Source organism: Pochonia chlamydosporia, chromosome 5 (assembly GCF_001653235.2).
Source record: "Pochonia chlamydosporia 170 chromosome 5, whole genome shotgun sequence".
Taxonomy (NCBI): Eukaryota; Fungi; Ascomycota; class Sordariomycetes; order Hypocreales; family Clavicipitaceae; genus Pochonia; species Pochonia chlamydosporia.
The window spans coordinates 3,825,720-3,843,355 of NC_035794.1; the positions used below are offsets into that span (position 1 = coordinate 3,825,720).

At 47.6% G+C, this 17,636-nt stretch overlaps 8 protein-coding genes across 8 annotated transcripts; 4 read left to right on the forward strand and 4 right to left on the reverse strand.

The window, feature by feature from the left end:
* Positions 1 to 2,223: 2,223 nt before the first annotated feature.
* Positions 2,224 to 2,829, forward strand: VFPPC_06451 (carbonic anhydrase domain-containing protein; the record flags this gene model as incomplete). The annotated part of the gene is made up of 2 exons (XM_018285481.1): positions 2,224 to 2,329; positions 2,420 to 2,829. The coding sequence occupies 2 exons, from the start codon at positions 2,224 to 2,226 to the stop codon at positions 2,827 to 2,829; spliced, it is 516 nt and encodes a 171-aa protein (XP_018142648.1).
* A 328-nt stretch (positions 2,830 to 3,157) lies between these two features.
* On the reverse strand, positions 3,158 to 4,024 carry VFPPC_06452 (hydrolase-like protein; the record flags this gene model as incomplete). Its single annotated transcript, XM_018285482.1, has 1 exon — positions 3,158 to 4,024. One exon carries the CDS (start codon positions 4,022 to 4,024, stop codon positions 3,158 to 3,160), a length of 867 nt encoding a protein of 288 aa, XP_018142649.1.
* A 1,750-nt stretch (positions 4,025 to 5,774) lies between these two features.
* VFPPC_06453 (cyanide hydratase/nitrilase) lies at positions 5,775 to 7,810 on the forward strand (the record flags this gene model as incomplete). The annotated part of the gene is made up of 6 exons (XM_022428511.1): positions 5,775 to 5,922; positions 5,973 to 5,982; positions 6,041 to 6,386; positions 6,439 to 6,852; positions 6,912 to 7,018; positions 7,360 to 7,810. 6 exons carry the CDS (start codon positions 5,775 to 5,777, stop codon positions 7,808 to 7,810), a joined length of 1,476 nt encoding a protein of 491 aa, XP_022284327.1.
* Positions 7,811 to 8,787: 977 nt separating this feature from the next.
* Positions 8,788 to 9,435, reverse strand: VFPPC_06454 (hypothetical protein; the record flags this gene model as incomplete). Its single annotated transcript, XM_018285484.1, has 1 exon — positions 8,788 to 9,435. The coding sequence occupies one exon, from the start codon at positions 9,433 to 9,435 to the stop codon at positions 8,788 to 8,790; it is 648 nt and encodes a 215-aa protein (XP_018142652.1).
* Positions 9,436 to 10,563: 1,128 nt separating this feature from the next.
* Positions 10,564 to 11,268, forward strand: VFPPC_06455 (aspartate racemase; the record flags this gene model as incomplete). Its single annotated transcript, XM_018285485.1, has 1 exon — positions 10,564 to 11,268. One exon carries the CDS (start codon positions 10,564 to 10,566, stop codon positions 11,266 to 11,268), a length of 705 nt encoding a protein of 234 aa, XP_018142653.1.
* Positions 11,269 to 11,693: 425 nt separating this feature from the next.
* On the reverse strand, positions 11,694 to 12,638 carry VFPPC_06456 (protein kinase, catalytic domain-containing protein; the record flags this gene model as incomplete). Its single annotated transcript, XM_018285486.1, has 1 exon — positions 11,694 to 12,638. The coding sequence occupies one exon, from the start codon at positions 12,636 to 12,638 to the stop codon at positions 11,694 to 11,696; it is 945 nt and encodes a 314-aa protein (XP_018142654.1).
* Positions 12,639 to 13,302: 664 nt separating this feature from the next.
* VFPPC_06457 (CMGC/DYRK protein kinase) lies at positions 13,303 to 13,931 on the reverse strand (the record flags this gene model as incomplete). The annotated part of the gene is made up of 3 exons (XM_018285487.1): positions 13,303 to 13,499; positions 13,555 to 13,723; positions 13,785 to 13,931. The coding sequence occupies 3 exons, from the start codon at positions 13,929 to 13,931 to the stop codon at positions 13,303 to 13,305; spliced, it is 513 nt and encodes a 170-aa protein (XP_018142655.1).
* Positions 13,932 to 15,789: 1,858 nt separating this feature from the next.
* On the forward strand, positions 15,790 to 17,502 carry VFPPC_06459 (MFS transporter; the record flags this gene model as incomplete). The annotated part of the gene is made up of 1 exon (XM_018285489.1): positions 15,790 to 17,502. The coding sequence occupies one exon, from the start codon at positions 15,790 to 15,792 to the stop codon at positions 17,500 to 17,502; it is 1,713 nt and encodes a 570-aa protein (XP_018142657.1).
* Positions 17,503 to 17,636: the final 134 nt, after the last annotated feature.

Genomic DNA, 17,636 nt, shown 5'->3' on the forward strand with positions numbered 1-17,636 from the left:
CGGGCTCACGCTGACATACATCCCGCCCATGTCCTTCAGTCGCCCGCTATCGACATTCGAGCCGTGGTGTTGGAGGCTCTCGGGAGTTTAGAAAAAGTGACCAGAGTCTGCGAGCTATATTTCCTTTCTACGCACCCCAAGTTTCCGATCCTTTCAGAAGCAAGAGTTGTGCAGGGTTTGCCGTCTCTATTTTCCACTGCGCGTGTGGATTTTGTTGCTCTGTGCCTCTGCATCCTTCTAGTACAACAGCGTCCTCTAGGTCGTAGTCCGGCGCCGAATGCTGCTCCGTTTTACGGCCTTGCCAAAATTTGTATGAGCTCTTTAGAGGCAGCAGGCACCTATTCTATTGAGGTCGTTCAGAGCAAGTTGCTCATCGTGATGTACGAAGTTGGACACGGTATTTTTCCAGCAGCATCCGTATCCATGGGAAGCTGTGCTAGATCAGTAAAGTATCTTGGATTTCCCGCCGATTGGTCTCCCTCAGAGAAACTGAAGGATCAGGAAGGCGAAAATCAAGCGGCTCGGTGGATGGCGCACAATCTGGACAGGTATGCTGCGTATCCTCGACTGTCGGATCAGTGGCTTTCGTCGAAGCATGATCAAGTTTGATATCGACTAACAGCTCTCAGATTTATCAACCTCCACATTGGAGATGCTGTAATGGCCACCGAGGACGCCAAGGAGGATGACGCTCTGCCAGCCGGGGAAGGACTACTACAAAACGTCAGCCAACCCCTTGTACCGTTTGTTCCCTGGTCCGGACATCTCATGTTAACCCATTGATGTCGATACAGCACCAATCCGCCAAAGTAACTATAGGTACCTCAAACGTGTTCCGTGTAAGCCAATTCTCGCGAGAATGCCAAGTAGGCTATCTCGTTGGCCGCGTCGTCCGCCACATCTACAGCCCCATCTCAGACGCAGCTTTCCACACCGCTGAGGCATCGCAACTCGAGCGCACACTTTATTCCTATATACCCCTTTTAATTGAAGAGGAAAAGTTATACAGTAATTATTGCGGTGCTATGGCGATGTGTTTTTGGTAAGCAGACAGAATTCAAGACTGTGTTACCTAGGTATATAAGCTGACCACTGGGAATATGGTAGCTCTCTCTTCTCGTTGTACGCCTTCCCTTTACTGTCATCGCGGATCTCGAAAGTGACTGAGAATTATACCTGGTCCAAACTCGAGGAGCTATCCACGGAAATGTCACGTCTGTCGGAACACCTCCTCAAAGCCGCTCATGATGAACGGGACACATTCACACAATCACCGTACGTTCCATATGCACTGTATCCAACTGCAGCGATACAGCTCCGCCTGTGGCATCGAACAAGGGTTATGGCATTGAAGGAGCGAGCAGATGTCATGATCGAGATTCTAAAGCAATTTGGTAAGAGATGGAGTGCTGCAGGTTAGTATCAAGCATGAGCCATGGAGAAAAGACTAGCTAATAGTGCAATTTCAAGAGATGTTTGTGTCGGCATTACAATGTCATGAGCCTCCGCTGTTATTGCGGCCGCACGATTTCCATGCAATCAGATCACGGCAGAACGCAGCATAGCCATCTGCTCGTAGTGTTGGCAGGTTGATGAATGAACTTGTCCATGAGGACATTACAGTTCGCACAATATCTGCTTTCTTGTTCTATCCGACTTCCTTCACTTAGTCTGTCTGGGACAAGTGAGGCTGGAATTACTCACCCGCAAATTCAACGGCTAAGCCGACGCTGCCGGGATTATCGGGAACTATTTGTGATATGACCCGGTTGCGCATTTGTTCGCCCCAAGCCACGAAATGGATCAACTTGACGCTAGTCCGCAAGCTAGTCCACAGCTTCATGGAATCACCATGCTGTATGAACTCGATCCGAGGAGGGACATCAAATCACCAGCTACTCCATTCGCTTGGTTGACAAAGCAATCTCTCTCATATCCTCTTGCATGTATGTATAGAAAAGGTTCCCTGAAGCAAAAGCTGACAATCCTCCTGCGGTCCTTAATTTGTAAAGTCAACACATTCCACAAAACACCACACAGCATAGCAGTCAATTATATTTAAGACACTGCTTTCCCTTCGAGATCATTCCGTATTCAACGGATATACAATATCACCGCAAAAGAGTCGCCCTCAAATCCTAATTCCTCAGAACCGCCACCAAAGGGCTCCAAGCTTCTTCACATCTGCCACCAGCTAATCGAGCCTCGCTTGTTCATTCTACAATGGGTTCAGAGCTTGATAAAGTGGTCATCGAAAATAACAAAAAGTTCGCCGGCACTTTCAATAGCGATGGCTTGGATATACATCCTGCCCGCAAAGTCGTCATCAGTGAGTGACAAGATGCCCACTAAATTAAAGACCTACAGGCGCATGGTTTGCTTTCACATTCCATTGTTGTCGTGTCTAACTGAATGATAGTCACATGCATGGATTGTCGTCTCGATCCCATCGCCTTTTGTGGCTTCAAAGTCGGCGAGGCTACCGTAATCCGCAATGCAGGCGCATACGCTGAAGATGCTGCCCGCTCCGTGTTACTGACGACACACGTCCTGGGTGCAGAGGATATTTACATCATCAAGCACACCGATTGTGGTTTGATTGGAGTCTCTACTGAGGCCGGCCATAGCATTATCAAGAAGAATTTGGGCTTAACAGAGTCTGAAGACGTGGACAAGTTTCCTATTCTTGGCATTGATAATTTGGAAAAGTCTCTTGAGCAGGCGGTTGAGTACATGCGGAAACATCCTCTGTTGATGAAACGTATTCGTATTACTGGGTGGATTTATGATACTGATTCCGGGATTTTGAGCAAGGTTATTAACGCATGATGAGGAACAATGTTTGATCCCGGTATGTCTAGGCCTCTATAGTTGGTTAGTAAATCACCATCCATCTTAAAATCGTACATAGTTGTCCAGTGTCTCAACAAATATATCTGCAGTGCAATAATTGAATGTGGTGTTGCTCGTGTTGGAGCCGCTGGCAGTCGCTGAGCAACACGAATAAATGCCAAATGGCTACCAGACATACAGCCTATTCAAACACCAGCTTAATCCATCCCATATACTCTGATGTTCTCTGTGTTGTCAAAAGCGCCATAGTTGCCAAAAGTTAAACATAAATTGCTTTCAAATTGACCAACTAAATCCTATTTATCTACTTCAAAAAGGCCAGAATCTTCTCCGCAATCATCTCCGTGTGACTCTCAACCGCAAAATGGCCAGCGTCAATTAATTCCACCTGTGCCCGGGGCAGGTCCTTCTTAAATGCTTCTGCGCCAGGAGGGATGAAAAAGACATCATTCTTCCCCCAAATCGCCAGCAGCGGCACCTGAGACTCACGAAAGTATCCCTGAAACTTCTCATACATTTGCACATTATACTGGTAGTCATTAAACAAGTCGAGTTGTATCTCCTGATTACCAGGTCTTGAGAGCAACGCGTAATCAAGAGTGTACGACTCCGGTGCGATAGTATTAGGGTCGGGAGTTCCATTGAGATACTGGAACTTCGTAATATCTTCGTTCAGCATAGCTTTCGCAACAGCAGCTCGATCGGCGCTGGAGTTGCCACCAGCCCAGAGTTGTTGAATCGGACCCCAAACGTCTCCAAACCCTTCGACATATGCATTTCCATTTTGTGTGACGATGGCTTGAGCCGCATTGGGGCGCGTCAGGGCCAGACGCAGGCCGACTGGAGCACCATAGTCAAAGATGTATAGGCTGAATTTGGAAATTTCAAGGGCATCCACAAATTGGCCAATTGTTTTGGCGAGGTCCTCGAAGGTATACTTGTACCCGGCGGCTGGCTCAGTAAATCCAAAGCCCGGCAAGTCTGGAGCGATGACTCGGTACTTTTGTGCCAGTAGAGGGATGAGGTTGCGGTATTGATGTGAAGATGATGGAAATCCATGAAGGAGGAGAAAAATCGGTGCAGATGTATTATTACTCTGCTCTCGGTAGAAAACCTTGGTGCCGTCGGCGACGGAGACGGTCTTCATCTGGGTCATCTGGGTAGTAGCCATGAGTTGTAGAATAGTGGTGGACTTTGATGTTGTGGGATAATGATCATGGAAGTTAATTTATTGACGATACATCACGTATATATACAAAATATTGCTGTCTATGCTGTGGTCCAGTTACAAATACAAAACCAAAACGCCTCGCATAGCAGCGGGGTTCAAATCTTGTAAGATATGGTCCAAATGTTACGCCGCCCGGATGCCACCAATTGGGGGAATGTTTGCCTAAACTCCATTTGCTACATATCAAACTTGAGACGTCATTTAAATGTAATGATTCCAAAGGTTTGGTCAGCTTGGCTGTCCAATTGTGGAAACGAGTGGCATTATCAGCGGTTAAGTTGCACACGACAACAGTTACTCCTCAACGAACTCAATCCCCGTGGCGCGCGCTAGTCCGCGCACTAGTCCGCAGGAAAGGCGGGAGAAGGAGACTTCAAGGGCCTGGGTATATTTAGCATAACACTGGGGCCATTGTGTCCGTGGTACCCGTCTAATTCCTGCTTCCATGGGGGAAGGGGGGGATTATACTTCGCGGCTGACATATATCCCCAATGGCGGAATACAACTTTTGTAATTGTTTGTCCAAAATTACCACAGTTGCCCTTAAGACCGTGGCAAGGTACGTTAATTTGAGTTTACCAAAATTCCGCTGCAAAACAAATATACCGAGGAATCGGCCTGAGTTGGTCTGTCGAAATGGTAGAATTGTTGGTATTTTCTCCTGACCGGGTATGCGACGACTCATCGGGAGATCATAATTGAGAAAAGGGGGGCTGAAATGAATGATATTACCCACATATGATGCTTCAAAGCATCTTAATATACTGTGTATTCATTCAGGCTTGGTTTGTCATTCATTCACCGAGCGGGCTACAAGAAGACATCCTAGTGGCCTTCTACTCTCCGAAGCCCGACATAACCAGAACGAAACATTGGCTAACTCTAAGGGCTTAAAAGAATATTATGGTGTGTTAGAGTTTGTGAAATTGCTTAGCAAGGGTAAGTCAGACAGCAGTTTCTCAGCCGAGTTCTCTCGACAACGCCTCTTCAATCTAGCGAGGAATTGAGTAGATGACGGCACATCCGAACATCACAACTATGCATTATGATATTAGTGACAGCTTTCAAACTCGGCATTGTAAGACACCCCATATTGAATGTTGCGCCCGCTGTTCCCGAACGTTCTCCGGCCTGCCTCTTCCCGTGTCATGCGCAGATGGTGAGCCTCTCCACTTAACCGTAACATGGTTCATTACTCACTGCATCTACATCTTGGCGTCTGCATCTTGAAAGTGGCATGATTTCGTCCATCGGGAGGTGCCTGAGGTTTTGAGATACACATTATTCCCCGCAACCCTGGTTCATCAAGCCCAGAAGCCACTGGCTCGGCCCGCATCTATGCCATCTAGGATCCCTGTAGTAGCAACCTCCCTGACGTGCCTTGTCAGAATACAATCAACTCTGTGATCCAACCTTGGTTCACATATAGCCGACTAGGGATATAATTCAGTTGGCATGACGTGCCCAGACCCCGAAGCAACTCCGCCTACCGAAAGACCTGCCCGGATGGCCGCCAGTCCGTATCACGCCATTAAGAGAGTCTACATACACGTAATCCCGACGAAGACTATAATAAGCCATCGGAGACCGTATTGCAAATTCCTGAAGCACCAAAGCTTTCTTTGCTCTATAACACCATAACAGCTCTCACACAAGTCTCCCAACTCCGACTCTATCAAACGACATCACCATGGTTGCCACAATTCGTCAGTACAAGGCTGCTTGCGTGCAGGCTGAGCCTGGGTGGTTTGACCTTGAAAAGTCTGTTAAGAAGACCATTGACCTGATTACCGAAGCCGGCGAGAAAGGCTGTAAGCTTATTGCTTTTCCTGAGACTTGTAAGTTCTCCCACACCTGATCAGGTACTGCCAATGCTAACAAACTACAGGGATTCCTGGGTATGACTGGCGTAGAGTTTTCTCAAAATAACACACAACGGTACTAACTCGTCTCAAGATATCCTTATTGGCAATGGCGTGTCAACTACCAGGACTCACTGCCACTGCTGAAGCAATATCACCAGAACAGTCTTCGACCAGATTCGGACGAAATGCGACGCATTCGAGAGGCCGCCAAATCCGCCCAGATCTATGTCTCGCTAGGATACTCTGAGATTGACGGCAATAGCCTGTACATGGCGCAAGTCATCATCGACCCAACTGGCACCGTCATCAACCACCGTCGCAAGATCAAGCCCACGCACGTAGAACGACTAGTGTTTGGTGAGGGAACCGGCGACTCGCTTGATACGGTTGTCGAGACGGAAATTGGCGCTCTCGGTCACCTGAACTGCTGGGAAAATGTAATTCACCCTCACATACCATCAGTTCATACGATTCAACTAACGCTTTCAGATGAATCCATTCCTCAAGGCTCTCAGCTGCACTCAGTTCGAGCAAGTCCACGTCGCCGCCTGGCCTGTCTACCCTCCCGCCTCGACTCTCAAATATCCAGACCCATACACCAACATTTCCGACGTTCAATCCGAGCTGGTAACACCTGCGTACGCATATGAAACCGGGACATGGACCTTGGCACCCACGCAAGTCGTGACTCGTGAGGGTGCCCGCATGAATCTGCCTGCCCGTCTACAAAACGACGAGGCAGCGCTTGACGCAGAGGCCGCAGTCATTGGCAACGGCTTTTCTAGAATCTATCGCCCCGATGGGTTCCGTGCCGTGGACGACCCCGCAAGAACTTTTGACGGTCTTGTGTTGGTCGATATCGACTTAGATGAAAACTTGTTGACCAAGCGTCTGGCTGACTTTGTATGTTGCCCTACCTGTTGAGTTGGTGAATAAGAGCTAACACAAAGCTGAATAAACAGGGTGGTCACTACATGAGACCGGATCTCATTCGTTTGCTTGTGGATAAGACGCCCAAGACATATGTTGTGGATGCGAACGCGGCGGATCCCAAGACATTCCCTAGCACGTTGGAGAGACTTGGTCTGGGAAAGCCTCTTCCATCATCTGAACAGTAGTGTCTCTTTAGAATTTTGTACATGATACTTTACTCCCTACTATTTCCACTCAGTTTCAAACACTGTCTTGGCTTGGATACGTAGATCGACAACTTTTCTTCCATCAGTAGCCAAGACTGTAATAAAATCACATTGATATTGATTATCCAAAGTATAGCCATTCAAGTTATCCATATTTCCTGGTCAACCAGTAAGAGTTGACAGCTCGCTGCATGCAAGACTATTCATTTCCCGCGTCTTGGGGCTCAGCAACCGCAACCACATGCGTAGCAGTCCCCTTGACCACAACCAGTGGTCAGGGCAGTCAAGGCACCCGTACAATCGCTGTCCGAGTTGCATGTCAGCCAGTTACCATATCCCCGGTTCTCAGCCATCCAGCACCAACCGCCGCCGCTGAGGTCAAGAAGGGGGTCGAGAATGCCACCGACGATGGGATCGACGAGGGCGACGCATCGCCTCCAGCAGTAGCCGGCTTGGCAACCGATATTAGCGCCGTACCAGCAACTGCGCTTCGAAACCGGATTAAGGCTCAACGCAGCAGGGTGCTCCTTGCATTCACGGATGTTGTTTGGGTCGACCTCAGTGGGGAGGATAGATATATCGACGTCCGTGACACCCAGGGCGCCACACTTGTCTTCAACGGTGGTGGACAGGACTGTGGTTGCCAAGAGGGCAATCGAAGCGAAGAGAAGTTTGAATTGCATATTGAAGAGGTGAGTTTGTTATGCTCGTGTAATTGGTAATGTGTGGTGGGTGAAATTGATTTTCGTCTTCACGTCCTTGTTGACAGGCTTTTCTCCCATTATATACTTTGAGATAGTTGTATCCTTCACCTTCAACAGGAACCATTGGCACGGAACCTGTTTAACTCTGGTATGTTAACCCTAACACTTGAAGAATGCGCAGTTGAGGTTCTGGTAACCATCATAAAATGACCGTTTCACAGGCACAGTAGTGTTGTGGCTTCAAACCCGTTACACACCTCCTGTAACCGTTGACTTAACATCGCGAACATGGAACGGAACTTTCCACCAATTTACAACCTTTTGAGGAAACTTTGGCGGGGAAGAACGGAAAGGGGTCAAGATGTCTCATAGTGACACGTGAGAGCTCTCTGAATGGAGCAATGAAAACTCTACGATTCACAGCGCGGAATTCATATACTATATGAGAGACATACTTCTCTCGATGCCAGGAATGAGGTCTCAAATATCCCAGGAGTTGCCGGGGTCTACGGCAGATCGACTTGCGCCAACATGTTTTGGCCCGCCTGGTGTCTTAGCCACCAGGAGGTCGAGAACGTCACGACTCGGGACTATACACAAATATCTAAAAGTATAGATAGTCGATTCTGACATATCCCTTTTTCTTTTGTGAATCGTAGATTACTTACCTCTTTTGTGGGGGAAATATGGAGGCAACGTTTGACGAGTGCCAATCAGGAAGGCGAATTGCATCGGCTTTGGTCGCCGATTGTTTCAGTATTCAAGTTCCAGTCTTTTGGGGCGTCATTAAAAATAATTTCATGAGAGTAAGTGCTAAGAAGAGGTAGTAAATACACGGGAGTCGGCCAAACAGATGAGTGTGTTGCGAAGAACAGCTTCATGTATCAATTCTATATGCGTTGCCTCCCAGACAGTCCATGAGCCAAACAGCCAAACCAATAATTATACACGTGAAAACTGCCGGAATTTCTAAACCCTAGAGCGCATAATTAGATTCACACTTTAACAGCTTCCATCTGTGCCTTGTGGAATGCCACAATCTCAGCCTCCTCCCGGATAGCCTTGGTTGCAGAGGGGCGTGCATCAATCCTGTCCTTCCAAGCAGCCAGATTCTTCAGATGGTCAATATTGACGCCAGAGCGGCTGTTCCAAAGGGTAGCCCACACATAAGCATCAGCCACGGTGAGTTTCTCGCCGAAAAGGTATGGTCGGCCATCAGCGAGTCGGTCATCCAAGCGCCCATATGCCATCAGCAACTTGCGACTGTTAAACTCGATGCCTTGCTCAGTCATGAGCTTGCGCATCAAAGGGATGTGTTTCTGCGCAATCTCAGTCGCGACAAAAACAAGAAACTGGTCCATTTTAACACGGTCTAGTGTTCCCGGTAGAGGGATGAGACCGGCTTCCGGGTACTGATCTGCCAGAAACGATGCAATAATGATGGTTTCTGAGATCACACCGTCGTCTTTGTCTAGTTTAAGTGCTGGTACGTAAAGTAGTGGGTTGACGGCGGCGAAATCCTCGCCATTTGAGGTTGTTTTGCCAAAAACGTCGAAGTGCACAAGCTCAGGTTCGAGAGCGAGCTCGTTCGCCACGAGTTGAGCGGCACGAGAGCAGGTATCGTAGGCAATGTACAGCTTCATGTTGGGGATGAGTAGGATTAATAGAATGGTGTATTGATTGGAACCAAGGCTGTTGCTATCCTAGTTCACATTACTTTGTTAACAGTGAGCTGGGACTTTTATTATATATTCATCGGCCGATAACGATGATTTCCTATTCATGTTGACGACAAATCCGAATGGATTACTAACTACATAGTTCACTCAGCGCGGTAATTTGGGGAACTTTTTGCGCTGCCGCATGTTTGTCAGCCATGGCGTCTGGGTCTTGGTCACTTGTCTTAGCTTTGGCAACTTTTTGCGATGGACTTGTTGAAACTTGAGCTAATCGCTGAAGAGGCATGGTGCGCCACCAACATTGGATCGCAAATACTTGCCAGTTCTTCGCTCACGTTTGTCGTGGTTTACCCTGTAGTTCTGGTGGTGCAAGGTGTTTCGGAAAACATATTGCGACTCACATAGGAAACGAAGGTAGACTTAGAAATCAAGATTAATTCTTATGGGATATTCACACGTGCAGTTGTATTGTATCAATTCTCAGGTCGCTGTTCCATGTTCTTCTTACGTATACTGGCGGTTTTACGCGATTTCTTCACGCCAACATCACCTTCCGGTGGCAGCAACTCAGGCATGTATACAGTTCTAGCCTAAGTACCTTACGAGAGGGATTTAACCTTAGTCGAACTTGGAACCGGCCATGTTAAGAATGTTAATGTACTGTTTAATGATAACCTGCTCCGGAAAGACTACGGGATTGTGTCTGCTGGTCGCACTCCTGACCATACTCTTGGTTTTCTTACACATTTAACTTTTACCGTCCCAATTACTGCCACTTGCTACTAAATACACTTATTATATCTGTCGGTCGATGTTGAGCTGTCTATTTCGGCGGAAGTCTCTCTGAGGAAACCGTCTGTAAGCCGCCTCCAAGATTTACATACAACCTCCACTCCACGCCCACGCCCTTCGTATGTCAGCAATGGTCCAGTGGCTCAGCATAACTAGAGTTTTAGATTTTAAACCATCTGTTGGTATCCAATCCTTCCTCTTACATCTTGTTGTGCATACAATCTTGCAACTCTTCCTCCTTGCATTCTGTTCTGCTTTCCCTCTTGTGTTTCACCCCTCATTTGAAGCCAAGACATCACAATGAAAACGATCGGCATCATCGGCGGCATGGCTTGGCCCAGCACGATAAACTATTACAGGACCATAAACGAATACTACAAGGAATACACAAAAGCCCCCGGCTTAGAATCGCCAACCCTTGTCATCACCCAACCGAATCTCGCACTCATTGACAAGTTAGAAGAGGAAGGAAAGTGGGACGATGTTGGCAAGTTGCTCGTCGCAGAAGCCACCAAACTGAAAGCAGCGGGAGCAGAATTCTTTCTAATGGCCTGCAACACGGTCCATATTGCTGACGCATATGTTACGGAGCACGCACCTCTGCCAATGCTTCACATCGTTGATGCAGCAGCAAAAATAGCGTCGGATCGTGGCTTCGGTACCGTGGGCCTCCTTGGGAGCCAGTACACTATGACTGGATCTTACTTTGTTGGGAGACTAAAGCAAAAGTACAACATTACCGCTATGGTCCCAGACGAAAAGGATCAGGCGATTATCCAGGGTGCGCTTCAGAACGAGCTTGCGAAGGGTGTCTTCCGGCCCGAGACTAGGCAGCAGTTCAAGGAGGCTATTGAGGATCTCGTTACCAAGGGATGTCAGGCGATTATACTTGGATGTACTGAGTTTGGGCTGCTCGTGAAACAGGAAGATAGCACTGTACCCATTATTGACACTGGAATTGTCCATGCCAAAGCTGCAGTGGAATTTGCCGTGGCTGGAGAGTGATTGGCAGGGGCCTTTGACGGACTTATATCTCTAGAGAGACAATGAGAGAAGTTATCTTAACTGGGTGGTTATCCGTAGCGCAAAGGGACAGGCCGGAGTAGCTGTAGTCCCCAATTACTATCAAACCGTCTATCTTGAGCAGTTTTTGCTAGGTTCACATCTCTCAGGACTGCTCGTATCAATGACTTCAATGTCATTGACCTAAGTCTCTCCAAAGCATCGTGTAACGGATGTGGGAAGATCGTAGGAACAAGTGGCTTGATCACAACACAAGGCTTCTTGGAGGAAGGCTGATCATGAAGCGTAAATTTCTCATGATCATAAGCCAGCCTTCAATATACACTCATTTCAATATTTGACCAGTTATCACATTGTGGCCAGACCGAAATGCTCTTGATGGGCACCCGTCTGTGCATTTGATTTGGTCATTGCCGCATCTCCTTAGGCACCAACTGTTCCAAAATGCCGCCTTCAACAAGCCTTTTGCACTCATTCTCCATTTCGTTGATTCGTGAGAGGTCTTCGTCGGGCTCAACTTCCCAGCTGTCCTCGTCTGAAGCAGTGATATCAGCAAGGAGATGGGCAATGGATTCATACTGCCCGTGCCAGCATTTGCTAATTATGTCATCGCATCTCAAATTTCCGATAGGTGGAAAATGCATGTCCTGAAGCTTCTTCATCCGGATAAGACCATTATCCCGTCCATGCCATTCTTCTTCATAGGGCTCCAACCCTCTTGTTAGACAGTAAAAGACCGACCCCAGGGCAAATTGCTCGGTTCGAGCACCAGCCTGCCCGTAAGTTCCACGATCTTCACCACCTTCTGGCCCAAGGAGCCTTGCGAAAGGCTCTGTTCCAGCCAAGAGGTCGTCGCTCACTTTGATGGTGCGGTCGAAATCCGCCAACTTTACCAGGCCCGAATGAAACAGCAGAACGTTGCCTGGACGGATATCACAATGGGTCAGCCCAAGTTTTTCCATCCAGCTGCAGGCGGAAATTATCTGCTTCATCCATATGAAGCAATGTTCAAGAGGCTGTAACTTGGTGACTTGCAGCACTTTATGGTGCGATGAGTCTCGAATTTGACCTTGTCGTAGCAGTGACTGGAGATTTGCTTGTTCAGCTGCTTCCAAAAATATCACTTCATCAATGTGGTAGAAGCTGCGAATAATGTATGGCGATGGAGGGCGTTGATTGAACATGGCGAAGATACTCTGTTCAATTGCAAGCTTTTCTGCCCGACCTGGACGAGCCCTCTTGGCGACAATGAATCGATTTATCTTGAATGTAAATCCAGTGCTGCCAAGACTGATTAATTGTGGCTGAACAACAGATTCCCCATTGAGATTCGGGATGCCTTGACTGACCATGTTTACAAGTATGACGGAAGAAAGAGGCAACGACCGGAGTTACTTTGCCCGCAGGTGTTTCAGCAATAAAACACAACTTAGTACAAGACCGCTGAGTAAGCAGATTACGCAAACCGGCTTTTCCAATCTGAGCGAAGTTTCAAAAAGACAACAACCAACAACATTTCAGTCTTCATGCACTTCCCTAGAGACTCTCAGCCGGAGCTTGACCCGCGTGGTGTTCTGCGAGTGCAACTGGTTACAAATTCCGTCAAAAATTGACGATTGAGTCATCTAATCTAGCAAAAGGGGACGGTCTGCTGATGCAGAGAGATAATCATACATCAGTTGACAGACTCTAAGGTTGGTTCAACGTTTGCGCATTAAATACATCAAGTACAATCCGATCTTGACCTGTGCGAACAGTGGGGAAACGGGTCAGCACTCTAATGAGAGCTTAAAGCAATGCGTTCAAGGCCAAAAACATGTTGTAGATGGTTAAAGTCTATATATATACAATACTAATGTTGAGCCGAGAGTGTGAACTTTGCTGCTTCCGCCTCTTTTGAGATTAGTGCTTTCAAAAACTCCTTCCTTGCTGTATAACGTCGATACTGATACATGATCGATGAATATGCACTTAATCAAGTCATGTCCTGTATCATGAATAACGCTGACTCAATCCCTACTCCTTTGAAGGAAAGTCTTCGTACAGCCACGGATCTTTAAGCAACTCCTTGGCTGTACTTCGCTCTTCTGGATCCCACTTTATCATCCTTCTGGCGAACTCTAAAAACTTGTCCTTTTCCTGACCGCTAATACTAGAGACGGTATTCTTGAGGTCGAAATTGTCAGGCACCAGCTCAGGTTGCTTCAAATCACCTACAGCAAGGAGTTAGCAGGCTTGTTTCATATCTCTCAAGAGGAGAGGACTAACCATTCGGCTTATAAAACAATGCCGTCCTCCGACCCGAAGAAAGCATGGCTCGGGGTGGCGGTCCCAGTAGTTTGGTGAGCTGAGCAAGGTGCAGACTTTCGTTATACTCGCCCTCGTTTTTCTCATCGATTGGATTAAACAGCCTTTTACCTTCTAGTAGCTCCCATATCTGCAACAATAAGTTGTGAGCGATCTGCCAATTTGTATCTAGTTATCAGCTAGGGTCTTACCAAGACACCGAGACTCCATATATCTGCACTATATGAGTAGCCGGCATCGAGAATGACTTCTGGCGCCCGATAGGGCTCTGCCTGGATACAGCCGGTTTGTTGTGTCTTGCCTGATACCGATAGGCCAAAGTCGCTGATTTGAACCATCCCCGTGGGTTTTAAAAGATGTCCAAAGTCATTTCGGGAAAGATATATAGTACAGTCAGCTGTAACCTTTTGCGGCGATGGGCTGGCATATTCGTCGTGGGCAGCGCTTTCTAAGATTGCTGGGTCTTCAACTTTCACCAGTATGTTGTCTGGCTTTAAGTCTGGTCATGTGTTGGAAAACTGGGCTGTTGGCTGCCTGGAGGGTGGGAGACGCACCTGTATGAATGATCTGACACTCTGAATGCAAGTAGTCTATTCCATGGAGAACCATTTGCAAAATGACCTTGAGGAGCCTGGAAGGGATGACTCCCTTCCCAAATCTCCGGCAGTACAACCATAATGGTTCTCTCAAAGGTTCAAGCACTAAGCATATGTGTTTCCCAGAGGCGGCTTGGATTGTGAAGGAGCCCAGTAGCCTCCTGACAAAGTGCCAGCCATCATGTCGTTTATTTGCTTGGGAAATATGCTGGAGGATGGCAAGCTCGTTTTCAGCTGCATTCCGACGTGATTGATGCTCAATAGAGTTTATCTTTAGAGCAACATATCGCTCCTGGCACCACCGCCAGCTATTGTGGGAGCGGTTAGACAAAACGTGCAGTTTCTATCAGAAATTGGGAAGTGGGAAATGCACCGGTAAAGATCTCGTGCTAGCCAGACTGTTGAACTTGACCCATAGCCGAGTTTGGTGGCAATCTGGTATCTGCCGTGGAGCACTTGGCCAACCTTGGCTGGATAGAAACAGTCGGTGTGGTAATACGGAGTATTCTCTTCCTCAATTGGTGAGAAAGCATCAAGTCGTGGTGCAATTGCTGTAGGTGACGGCCAAGGAGAATGTCGGAGTGCCGCGAGAGGCCGGGTGACGTACTGTTTGAGTGAATTCATTGGGCAGTGAAGAATTGGTTTGATGCTGACATCTGAAATTGTCAGGGAGGTTGGTTTGACCACCCTGATATTGCCTGATGAGGCCAAAAGGCAACAATGAGTGGAAGTTGGTCAGTTGGCGGCTCAATGACGCCACTGCAACGCCAAAGTTGCACGCAGTCTCACGGGTGTCAATTTCTGATACTAAGATCAAATTCTTGAAGGCGAACAAATGTTGGAATTGAGGAAACGTGTCTTGGTTAGGGGTATTCGAGCATGTTGGGTGTTGTCTTGTGTTATTTTCTGTTACCAATTTGATACCCAAAATGGAACTGCCGACGAGGTAACTAACCCAACCAACTCACCCTGTCATGTGCCAACCCTAACTCTGAGGGCTAGATAGTCGTCATTATAATGGTTCAGCTTAAACGTAGAATTCACTTGCAACAAGCGTCAGTAATAACCCTGATTTACCAGACGCTCTCGCACGATAATTGAAGTCCAGATTAGTTTATGCCGTGATGAGTGTGGTCATACAATCTGATCGGCACTTGTTCTTGTGGCCCCACTTGCCAATCCAGCCGTCGCAGAAAGTTGCCAGTTTCAACCCAATTTTGTCACGTCGCAAATAGTTGCCCATCCACATCGCAATTTGTCACAAGAATGAATTTCGCATACAGAACAATTTTGGCTGGCTGAATTATATAGGCGACATTTATAACCGTAATTACTAAGAATCTATTTTGGCATTAGCAATTCCATCTTACGAAAATAGTTCTTTCAGTTGCCAAGCGTACAGACAGTCCATAGTTTAGGTTCCGCCGGGCGTGCTGTATAAATTGACACGCATGGGTAGCAATAACGAAAGCATGAAAAGACAGGTTGTTATATTTGCATGAAATCAGAAATATTGATCCCTTTTACTCAAGTTTACCGTAATTAGCTCTGCGAATAACCTCAGCTACAGAATCAACCAGTCTTACGCCATCAGACGACAATGACAGCTCTGCTCGAAAAGCAGACAACACCACATCCTGGTTCTCTTGTCTCTTTATCTAGGCAAGACGTAACCAACCATGACGATACGAATACTTCTTCTCCCGCCGACACCGACCTCGAAAACAGTATCCCTATCGCAAACAAACCCCAGCCCCCAGCCCGCGACTTCAATAAACTCCGCTGGGCAGTCATTTGCATCTCACTATACATATCTATCTTCATCTACGGCTTGGACACAACCATCGCTGCAGATGTCCAAGGCTCAGTGGTAGAAGCATTCGGACACGTCGAGCAGCTCGCTTGGATAGGCGCCGGATTCCCCCTCGGATCCGTATCAGTCATTTTACTAAATGGCGTTCTCTACGAATCCTTCAACATGAAGTGGGTGTACGCTCTATCCATGGTCCTCTTTCAAGCTGGTTCGGCGCTCTGTGGTGCAGCTCCCAACATGGCTGCCCTGATAGTTGGCCGTGTAATTGCCGGAGCAGGCGGCAGCGGCGTCTTCATGGGCTGTCTCAATTATTTCTCTAGCCTGACTACGCCTGAAGAGCGAGGACTCTATATTACGGGAACGGGATTCTGCTGGGGTATTGGTGCAGTGCTCGGTCCAGTGATTGGAGGTTCCTTTGTTGAGTCGAGCGCTACGTGGCGATGGGCATTCTATATCAACCTTATTATCGGTGCGGCATTCGGTCCCGTTTACGTTTTTGGGTTGCCATCTATTCGTCTCATTCCTGATCGATCGTTTATACAGCGAGTGAAGAGAATCGACTTTGTTGGATTGTTTCTTGGCGCTGGTGTCTGGGTCTTCTTCAGCATGGCGTTTACAATGGCCGGAGGCGAATGGTCGTGGGACGACAGTCGCACCATTGGCATTATTGTCGCGTTCGCCCTGACGCTTCTTCTCTTTGCTATTCAACAAACCTATTCCATCTTCACTACACCTGATCAGCGGTCATTTCCCATCCAACTACTTCGATCAAGAACCCAAGTCCTCCTCTACATTGGCACAGCCTCAAACATCACATCCCTATTCGTAACTGTCTACTTCATCCCAATCTATTTCCAATTTGTCCACAACGACTCCGCTCTGCAAGCTGCGGTCCGCCTCTTACCGTATGTCATTGTCACGGTGTGCTTCAACCTCTCGGCCGGGCATCTCCTCTCCAAAATCAAGTATTATGCACCAATCTTCAGCGTTTCAGGGCTATTCATGATACTTGGCGGCTCGCTACTCTACGCGTACCTCGATCCGGATACTCCATCAAGCTATATTTACGGCTTCACTGTAATTACAGCGGTTGGCTCCGGTCTCACACTACAAATTGGCTATGCTGTCGCGACACTGAAGGCACCAAAGCACATGGGGGACGCCCTGGCACTACAAAATGTCGCACAAATCGGAGGCACGGTTATCTCTCTCGTCATCGCTGGCCAGGTGTTTCAATCTACTGCCACGCAAAATCTCACTCGGGTGCTTGCCACCACTGGGTTCACCAGCACTGACATTCAGTCAGCCATTGCTGGCGCAAAGAGCAAAATCTTTGAAGAGCTTACAGGTGACATGAGAGACCAAGCTATTCTTGCCATTACGCAGGCGATACAAAAGTCGTTTATTTTGGTCATTGTTGGGGGTGGTGTGCTCACTGTCTCTGGATTGCTTATGAAGCATGAGCGGCTGTTTGGTGATATTGTGCAGGTAGGCGGTTAGGACGAAGAGTAGGTCACTATCGTTCGGAGATTTCCTTCTTTCCCTTTACAGCATCCTACAGTCGCTGTTTCGTGTATAAGTTTCGGTCAAGCTTTTGTTTATCTCTTCCCCTTTTGGGGTGTTCTTCTCTCGTG